This window comes from Scyliorhinus canicula, chromosome 7 (assembly GCF_902713615.1).
Source record: "Scyliorhinus canicula chromosome 7, sScyCan1.1, whole genome shotgun sequence".
Classification (NCBI taxonomy): Eukaryota; Metazoa; Chordata; class Chondrichthyes; order Carcharhiniformes; family Scyliorhinidae; genus Scyliorhinus; species Scyliorhinus canicula.
The window spans coordinates 55,090,616-55,101,157 of record NC_052152.1 but is presented as its reverse complement, the minus strand read 5'-3'; the positions used below and the strand labels follow the sequence as shown (position 1 = coordinate 55,101,157).

General features: G+C 50.4%; 1 protein-coding gene across 1 annotated transcript in view; it reads left to right on the top strand.

Moving 5' to 3' along the window:
• Nucleotides 1-3,646: 3,646 nt before the first annotated feature.
• The window catches only part of dpt (dermatopontin), an 80,909-nt gene continuing 74,013 nt past the window's right edge, over nucleotides 3,647-10,542 (top strand). The window contains exon 1 of the mRNA XM_038802064.1: nucleotides 3,647-3,960. Within this exon, the coding sequence (XP_038657992.1) occupies nucleotides 3,686-3,960 (275 nt within the window). The 5' untranslated portion in view covers nucleotides 3,647-3,685. The remainder of the gene's footprint in view (nucleotides 3,961-10,542) is intronic.

The window sequence follows — 10,542 nt, the reverse complement described above, 5'->3', positions numbered from 1 at the left end:
TGTAATTGTTAGTCGTAACAATACTGCAGATCAGATTAAATGCAGTAACAGAAACCTGACAATGAGGCAGACAAGCCCTCAGCTGGTGTCTGATTCACTGGGATCAGGAATTGTGTTAATAGCCTGACAAGTTTCAGCAGCTTTTAAGAGCTCCACAACAGACTGCCATTCCAGCCGACAAGATGGCTGCACAAAGACCTGCTCCAAGGTTCCAGGAGTCAGAGATGGACAGAATGCTGGACGCCATTGAGGAAAGGAGGGACACCCTCTTCCCCAGGGTGGAGTGAAACCGCAAGTCCACCATTCTCAACAATGCCTGGGATGAGGTGACAGAGGCTGTTGGTGCTGCCAGCCTCACTAGGAAGACAGGCACGCAATACTGAAAGAAGATGAAAGACCTCCTTAGGGCACCACCTCTGTGCCCCTGGCATGACTCCCATCCCACACTCCTCACATCAGTCCCTAATCCCCTAGAGGCCAACAGAACCCCACCTGCCTTCACCTCCCTTACAAGCCACCCTTCACCAAATCTCAACACATAAAGTGTTGTCCTTTCTGGCCAGGAGCCTTGCACACACACATGCCACCAGCTGCAGACCCCCATAAAACTTGCCTCCCTGCATCTCACTATGTCCTTTCCACAAGCATAAAGCCACCCCTAATTACCAGGAGCTGCAGAAGACTGGAGGGGGCACCACAGATATTCGGGTCCACACCCCCTATGAGGAAAGGGCCTTGGGACCCTGGTGCTGTGAAGCCACAGTGCTAACCACTGTGCTACTGTGCTGCCCTTGTTGTGTCACCATCTGGCACAGGAGGCACATGGTCTCACAGGTGAGCTGGAGTTGGCGGTGGCACATGCTGTCCGGAACTTTTTTAAGGACAGGTGCCAACTCACACCTTCACACCTCCTCCTTGGCCTGTTGGATGCTGGCACTTGAGCCTCACCGGCTGGCTCCTGCTGTTCAGGAGCAAGCTTCTCTTGTGCAGGGTCCTCGCTGGGCTAGCCCTGGCACTTTCACCACCATGCATCCACACCGTAGCAGCGGCCAAGTAGGTAGCGAGCATAGCTAACTGTATTCCAAAATCCATGGCCGGGATTCTCTGAACCCCCGCCGGATTGGAGAATCGGGGGGGGGGGGGGCGTGAATCCCGCCCCGCCGCTCCGACACCGGCTGCTGAATTCTTTGCCGCCAGTTTTCGGGCTGGGGCGGGGATTGCGCCGCTCCGGTTGGTGGCCGTTGGCAGCGCCCCCCCCCCTCCCCCCTCAGCAATACTCTGGTCCCCAATGGACCGAGCAGCCACCCGTTTTCGGCCAGACCCGCTGGCTTGAAATGGACATGGTCCACCCCGGCGGGACCTGGCTTGGAGGGCATTAAGCGGGGTCCTCGGGGGGGGGGGGATCCGGTCCTGGGGTGGGCCCTACGGTAGCCTGGTCTGCGATCGGGGCCCACCGATCTGTGGATGGGCCTGTGCCGTGGGGGCACTCATTCCCTCCGCGCCGGCCTCTGTAAGGCTCCGCCATGGCTAGCACAGAGAAGAAACACCCTGCGCATGCGCAGGAAAACGCCGGTGGTTCTGCGCAAGAGCCAGAACACGCTGTCAGTCCTACACATGCACCAACCCGCGCCTGCCGGCGGCAGCCCTTCGCCGCCGGTTAGCGTGCCGCCAACCCCTCCAGCGCCGGCCTAGCCCCCGGAAGTGCGGAGGATTCCGCAACTTCCGGGAGGCCCGACGCCGGAGTGTTTACGCTGCTCTTGGCACCGGTACGGGCCGCCCTGCCAATTCCGGGAGTATCTCGGCCCATGTCTTTGCGGGTGGAGGGGGGAGAGAAAGAGAATGGGAGCAAGATGAAGATTCCAATGACTATTCAATGAAAAAAATGAATGAAAAAAATGAAAAATCACTTATTGTCACGAGTAGGCTTCAATGAAGTTACTGTGAAAAGCCCCTAGTCGCCACATTCCGGCACCTGTCCGGGGAGGCTGGTACGGGAATCGAACCGTGCTGCTGGCCTGCTTGGTCTGCTTTAAAAGCCAGCAATTTAGCTCAGTGAGCTAAACCAGCCCCAAAAAAATGGCAACAGGTTACATGCCCACCCTGAATTGTACTGCTGCCGCCACCCTCAACATGCCCCCCCCACGCCCCCCCCCCCCATCCCCTTAGAGATGATGTGATCCACACTTCACCACATTCCCCATCAGTGACTGACGCCTGATTTGTGATGTGGGTGCCTCTATCCTCACCACCCATCCCTGCCAACAGAGGTACTGGTGGCTGTGCAACTGGTGTTAGCTCTGTGGACCCTGTCCTGTTCTTACAGTGAGGTCTACCGTGGGTCTCCTTACTGAGTGATCCTAGTGCTATCCACCAAGAGATTAGCAACTCATTGTGTGGTGGAGATGTTCACACTGTACAGCCATTCATCTCCATGCTAAGAGCCTGGTGTGTTGGCAGGTATAACAGATGAGGGTGAGCGAGGGATGTGTGCATCTGTTGGGACCTTAGCTACAGTTCTGTGGAGCCTGGGTTTACACACAGGTTGTGACAGGGGGCTGGTCAGGTTTCCTGGGTGGGGCAGGATAGATGGGATCAGGGATGCAGTGGATAAGCAGAGTTTGGAAGCAGCTTGTGATCCTCAAGGGCAAGCTAACTGATGGTGTCACTGGTGAGGCTTTTACTCTGAGATGGCCCGTGTGCCACAGAGGGTTCTAGTGGCACCGGTGCATGTGTCCTTTATTTGGGGTGAGCTCTGTTAATCCCTGCATACTCTGCTTTGGGACTACATTTCTAAGGCGTGCACTGAGGAGTGCCAGCCCCTGGTGGGCCGGCGATTGAGCATGGCCATGCCCACCCCCTTGGTGATACTGCTGGTGTATGAGGGTTTCCAGAGGAGTGGGCTGGGTCTGGATTCACATGACCAGAGGCCCTCTGAGTATATGGAGGGTCCTGTGAGCAGTCAGAAGCCTTAACAGCCAGGAGCCTGTAAGTTGCAGTTAGAGGGTGGGTTTAAATGATTGTATTTCAGCAATGGGGGTCTCAGGCAGAGCACCCTATTCTTGAGGGGGACAGCTTGAGTCCACGCACTTACCACCGAGTCGTTCCTCGGGACTCCCTGAGGTCCAGGCATATACCCCCCAGCAAACCGTACAAGTTTGAAAGGCCAATGGCCATGACACCTGGATCCCACTCGTAAATACCAGCACTACTTCCTGGCTGAGAGGGCTGGAGCATTGTGGGGGACTGGAGCATCGGACTTCCGGCCTGTAAATCATATTCAAATCCGTGCAAATGGCGGTTTTGCATGGCACTGCCGGGGAGGGGCGTGTAGCTCACTGCGGCCACCAGTAAGAGACAGGAGCATTGGAACAGGATTGGCGCCCAACACAGATCCCGTTATCGACAGACGCTTGATTCTCTGCAACACCCAAAAACCTGCTACTGCCAGTGGCCTGCCGAGAATTTACCCCTTTGTCTTTGTTACAGAAAATGAAAATTTCCTTAAAAGACCACCTTAAAAAGAATATCATCAGTTTCACAATCTGGGTATTAGATTTAAAGCACATTACATAGTTTCATGTCAGGTCATAAATGCTTTTGGATTCAGGCTTGGAAACATCTGTTTGCCAAATGTTACATGCCATATAAAATAGTGGATACAACAGAGTGCATCCAGACTGCAGAAATGCATCTCAAGTGTGCTTACTTGCTCGTAGCCCTGATCATTGTGGTTCACGGTCAGAATTATCCGCCATCTGAGGTGTATTGGATCAATCAGTATAGGCAAGGCTTCAACTTCCAGTGTCCGCCAGGAGAAGCTTTGGTAGGGATACAAAGTTACTACGAGAAATCGGAAGGTTCTGACAGGCTTTGGAGTTTCGAATGCATGCCTACCTCGGCAGGGATGGGACGGGAGACAGAATGCTGGTGGGAAGATATTAACCGAGCGGGACTTGAATGGTAGGTCACCGGGTGCATTGTTAATGTTTTGCTTTCCACTACACGACCCCTGTTTGGTTTTTGCAGTTGTGTTTTGTTAAACTCTTAATTCCTTAAAATAATCAGATAGTTCTCAGCCTGCTGTGGAACCCGGGCCAGTCATTCTACTGAATGAAACTGATGAACTTCGGCTTAGGGGCAGGTGACATGTCAGCACTGAATTTCCTGGCATTAAATGCTCTGAAAAATATCAGACAGCCATGCGAATCAGACATTTTATGTAAGGGTCTTGTGCCCTGGTCTCACAGGTAGTGGCAGGTTTCATCCTGTTCTGTGATCCAGGGTTATGCAAGTAAAATGAATGCGACTTACATAACACATGGAACTCAGCCAATACTGGAAAAGTTTGAAGTACATTTGTCCTTTCTGACCTCAACACTCAAAAGGAATTTTAATTTTTAATGAGCAGTTCCACCTTTTATGGACACTTTTAATGGTTTAAATGTTAACTCGAGTAAAATGCAGTATACATGAACAATACTGATGAAGAAAGTAAATATTTTATGCGCAGAAACATGCAAGGACAGATAGCCGAAAGAGTAAAATAAATCCTCAGAAAGAAACACGCTAACTGAGCAGATCTAGAACTAATAATAATATAATAGTAATTGCTTATTGTCGCAAGTAGGCTTCAATGAAGTTACTGTGAAAAGCCCCTAGTCGCCATATTCCGGCGCCTGTTCGGGTAGGCCGGTGTGGGTCTTGTTCTGCATTACAAGCCAGCTGTCTTAGCCACTGTGCTAACCAGAGACAGAGATGAATTACAGCGAAAGAAAATAATTCACAACGGCTCCTGAATATGCTGCTTGCCACGGATGTGTGAAGGACCCTTAGAGATGCCAGCCATTTAATTGGGCCTGCAGCTCAGCAACCTTAGCAGCCTCACCTGGGATGATGACCATGCACGAGCCCTATAGCCAATACAAGCCATTTTTTTAAAGCATAAAAATATTACTAGAGGTGAAATTTTCTGATGTGATCATTAGGGTCTCAGGGCTGCTTTCTCTGCCTCGCTCCCGCCCCCACCCCCGCCTTCGAATAAAACGTTGCTTCGTCCCAGGACACCGTTGGGAGGCTGTGTACAGTTGGTGACCTTGCCCCACCCCGTCAAGAGGTTGATCTGCTGTTAGCAAAATGCTGATGGTCTGGTAAAATGACCCTGAATAGGATATTTGAATTTGCTTCCACCCTCCTTATGGATGGAAGCATGTCCAAAACTGATCCTCCCATCAGTAAATTTACCCAACCTAGCGCAAACTAGCATGGCTCCCACCAATTTCACTCCAACTTCACGCCTTGATCTCGTACTTGTGTAGGTTAGTGAAATTCTTCCCTTTAGGTAATGATAAAGGCATTCTGCATGATAATATAGGTTTAACACTGATACATGCAATCAGCACTAAATTAATAACACCAACTTAGACAATTAGGGAACAGATGCAATTAACTAAATTAATTTAGCGTATTTTAATGTTTCAAGATTTTGATGGTTTTATTCATTTACCCACATTTTGAGATGATAATTTACAAGAGGCAAAGAACTGAAACTGTGGTTTAATCAGTGTATGGATTAAGTGATCTGAAAAAGTGGGTTTATACGTTTCATGGGCTGTTTTCCTGGTGAAAGGGGGTGGCGTATTGTAAACGACTGACTTTAAATGGCCGCCCTGCGGTGATAACAAACTGGCGGTGGCCTAAACGAGTAGAGAGTGAGACTTCCACTCCTCAGTGGAAGAAGTCCCACCCTTGATGTTGCTGGCTAATCTAAACACAGCAATGGATCCCAGACTCAAGTAAACCTTGGATTTTTGCATCGGGAGGGATGAGGCACTCTCGGGAGGGTGGGGCTGGCAAGGGGGTGGGGAGACACAAAGGGGGTATCATTGTGGGGCTCATGCCCCTGATGTGCACGGGCCACCCTGCCAGAGCATGCACCCCCACCCCCCCACCTTCCCATGTTTGCAACTCAGAGGATTAAAAAATAGACGCTCCCCTCTCGACTGCATTACGGTGTAATATTTAGATCAATTAACTTGTTGACAAGCTCAATTGCTGATTAATTATTTTATTTTAACATACTAGGGGGCTTGATGATTAATGGGAAACCATGTGCCAACGTCAGGTTCAGGACCCAATGTCATCACACTGGATTTTACGCATGTGCAGAACTGGAGCAGTCCTAATTTGCAAACGTAAAATCACGTGCCATTAGTTCTCATCCTATGTAGGATATAATAATTTTTAACATAGTCAAAATCCAGACTTTTAATGTTAAAGTGTTAAGTCATCTTCTTTTTCTCCACCAACCTTCACCCCACCCCCAAGTTCCCCACCCCCACATTCAACGTCAATCAGGCACTGAGTGAGGGCAGCTGACCTTTGTCCAGACCTCTTCTGATAAGAAGATAGATTAGAGCACCCCAGCCCCCTGTAGTGGAGCATATTTACTTATCTTAGCAGCCTGGCCAAGCAAACTCACGGTGTGGAGGATCACGTGGAGATTGCTGTTCAGTGTGCCATGCATTGATATGCCCAAGTCTACATCGCTGCCTCTTCCGCTGAAACAACGACGGTTGCCCAGTCTCAACTTCTCTATTTGATATAGAGGCCACAAGTTGAAATGAAAAATGAAAATCGCTTATTGTCACAAGTAGGTTTCAAATGAAGTTACTGTGAAAAGCCCCTAGTTGCCACATTCCGGCACCTGTTCGGGGAGGCTGGTACGGGAATTGAACCGTGCTGCTGGCCTGCCTGAGTCTGCTTTAAAAGCCACCAATTTAGCCCAGTGTGCTAAACCAGCCTCTAGTTAAATGAATGAAAACAAATTCCAGTTGACATCCACTGTGTTGAAGCTATTCACCTCCATGTTTTTAATTCTAGTTCCCTGATTGCTGAAGTGTAATGTAACCTCCGTGTTCTGTTTGATGCTAAATCTACACCCACTTTGTTAAAAAGCCTACTTTAGGGCTGCTATGCTTCCCTTATTGCCCTGTCCCTACTTCTTCCATTCTGTGGCTGAAACTCCACTTCATGACTTTATCACTTAGATTCTCTGGCACCGAGAGAATTAATTCCCAGACACAAACCTCCACAAGCTTCCAACTCTTTCAAAACACTAGAATCCGTGTATTCATCCCCAGTAAATGTCACACTCATATTGGCACATCCTTCCCTGGCTCCTCTGGTTCCCATGCTCTCATGTGTCACAACTCAAAAGTTCCACCCTTGCTTGCAGATAACTCTAAGGTTTATTAAGTTTAACAATCGCAATTGATACTGTGAGAAGTACAGCTCCCATGGAACCAGTATTAAAATCCATACTGTACAGTGCTTGCTCAATGTACAATAATTTCTCTTGCTTGACAGTACAATTACTTCTCACTTTGGGGAATCTATTCCACGGCAGAAATGAATCACTTTACCAGTTGCTTCAGATATGGAAAGTGCTCATAGTACACAACCAGACACTTAGAAGCTACCTGAAAAACAGTAGAGTTTGACAGTTGATGAATGCCAGTGGATATTAGCATCTAATGTCATTGCTAATGGTGGCTATATGAAATGCCATGCGTATGTCATTTTCACTTTAAATGCCACTTCTCACAAGAACATTTCTGTAAACATTCCTCTAATTACATTCTGCGCAAAACTTCTTTTGGAAATGCCAATGCCTTGTGCGGCAATCGGTTAACAAATCAGTTAGAAAGAAACGCGTTTTTGTGATTCATATTTTGTGAATTTCTCGCAAAATATTTCAAATTGGATTGCATAAACTGAGGAATTCAAGCCAGTAGAAAATGAGAAATTGGCAGTGAAGTAAAGAATCTGTTTTGCATTATGTTCTGCTCGTTTAACTATTGAGTTCCTGGTCACAGATGAGATAGTTTGTTCCACTTCATCCTTCCTCCTTTGACATTGCAGCAATTGCCTTGGTAATATCTATGCCCGGACCAAACTTTATTTGAGTCATTTTATTTGCTTATTAAAAAAGTCATATGGAAATGGATTTTTATCCAATGAGAATCAAATCCATTAGAAATCTATTCAATCAAATCAATTAACCAGAGGATCAACCCTGGTTTAATGAAGAGTGTAGGAGGGCATGCTAGGAGCAGCTGCAGACATAGCCAGAAAATGAGGGGCGGGATTCTCTGATCCTGAGGCTAAGTGTTGACGCCACCATAAACGCCATCGCGTTTCTCAACGACGTCAACATGGCCTCATGATCAGCGATTCTGAATCCTAGCAGGGGGCCAGCATGGCATTGGGGCGGCCCACACCGCTCCAGCTGCCGATCCCCGGTGTCAGGATGGGCGCTGCGGGTCTGCGCATGTGCAGTGGGGCCGGCGCCAATGCGTGCATGCGCAGTGGGACTGCCACGATTGTGTGCATGCGTGGCGGCTCCCTTCTCCGCGCCGGCCTGACGCAACATGGCATAGGGCTACAAGAACCGGCGCGGAACAAAAGAGGTCCCCAGCCGAGAGGCCGGCCCACCAATCGGTAGGCCCCGATCACAGGCCAGGCCACAGCGGAGGGCCCCCCGCCCCCGGGGTCAGACGGCCCCTTCCCCCCCACCAGGCCGCCTACGGATCCATTAACGCCGAGGTCCTGCCGGGTTAAGACCAGGTGTGAACGGCGACAGCGGGAGTCGGGTTTTTTTGTACAGCCGCTCGGTCCATCCCGGGCCGAGAATTGCCGGGGGGTCCCCGAGTGTTCTTCAAACTCAGGGGCGCGACCCGCGGGTGGGTCGCAGGCCGGTGTCGGAAGGGTCGTGGAGCCGTCCTTCGCGGCACTCCCGATTGCGCGAATCAGCCCCAGCAGCCGGCTTTTAATAACGCCGGCTGCAAGCGGCCTTCAAAATGGCCGCAAACATATTTTTAAAAATCGGCCGCGTTGCGCACGAGCGCCCGATCATCGGTGCGCATGCGGAAAACTATATAGATTTGCGCATGCGCACCAATGTTCGGACGCACATGCGCAGTGCAGCTGCTTTTAAAAAAAAAACGGTTGCAGCTTTTTGTTTTACAAGTTCAGAAGGATTTTATTAATTTATTTTATTATTTTTTTCATTTAATTTATTCATTTTATTTTTATTTATTTTTACACATTCGGGGGCTTTTATTTGATAAAATTTTACAGGAAAAAAATGCAGAACTTTGGACAGTTGGAGATTCATTCCTTTCCGACACTGGAAGGCTTCACCTTCATCCAACAGGTTCCATTGGAGGAGCGTGTACGAGGGCCAAAGGGACCTGATGCACAATCAATGGACACGAAACGTAGATGAGATCGAAACGATAGGCTTTAATGCACAAGTTGTATGCCTGGCAGCAGACGTACAGAAGAAAGGCCGACTGCCGGGAAGCATGGGTTCTTATATCCCATCTTGTAGGCGGAGCTACCTACCTCTCAGCCAATCGGCTGAGAGGCGCATGACTTACCCGGGCCAATGGGCAGCGAGTCCTCTGCACCAATAGCAGCTCACTTCCAAGGTACCGTAATACCGCTAGTCATACTACCACATTCACCCCTTGTTGAAGAAGCGGGGGGGAAAGAAACACGGGCAGGAAGGGGGGGGGGGGGGTCGTGTCCCGTGAGTATGTGAGACTGGTAGTATGACTGGAGATGTTTAGGTCGTACCATTGCATCGATGGCTGCCGACTGGCCTGCAACATATGTGCAAAATACAGCAACTATGTACAGTGTATAAAATTGGGGGGGGGGAGGGGAATGGAGAACAGGCAAGGAAAAGAAACAAGAGTCCATCCGCAGGCAGAAGTCCACCAGTAGGTCACATCGATTCAATCAGTCGATTGGGCACCTTTGATGTCCTGCTTGACCTGCGCAGCTGTGCCGGCAACGTTGGAGCGGGGGTGGTCCGTGACTCCGGGAGCGATGATCCTGTTCCTGTGTCTGTACCCTTGGTCGGAGCTAACAGGGGCCAGGCCAGGGGAGGGGCATCCTGTCCACTGGGCCGTGGGGGTGTCGGTGGGGCTGGGGGGGGGGGGGGGGGGGGCTTGCTGGGGGCAGTTGGGGTTGGGGGGTGCTGGCGCCGGGGGGGGGGGGTGGACGGGATCCGGCGGGAGCCAGGTCCCGAAGTGAGACCGTGTCCTGTCGGCCGTCGGGATACTCCACATACGCGTATTGCGGATTCGCGTGGAGTAGCTGGACTCTTTCGACCAACGGGTCCGACTTGTGCACCCGCATGTGCTTCTGGAGCAGAATGTGCCCGGGGGTAGCCAGCCAGGTCGGAAGTGGGGTCCCTGAGGAAGACTTCCTGGGAAAAACAAGAAGACGTTCGTGAGGCGTTTGGTTAGTGGAGGTACAGAGAAGTGACCGGATTGAGTGGAGGACGTCTGGGAGTACTACTTGCCAGTGGGAGACTGGGAGATTTCTGGACCGTAGGTCCAGCAGGACGGTCTTCCAGACCGCACCGTTCTCCCTCTCGACCTATCCGTTATCCCGGGGGTTGTAACTAGTCATCTTGCTGGAGGCTCTGCCCCTGCTGAGCAGGAATTGTCGCAGCTCGTCACTCGTAACTCA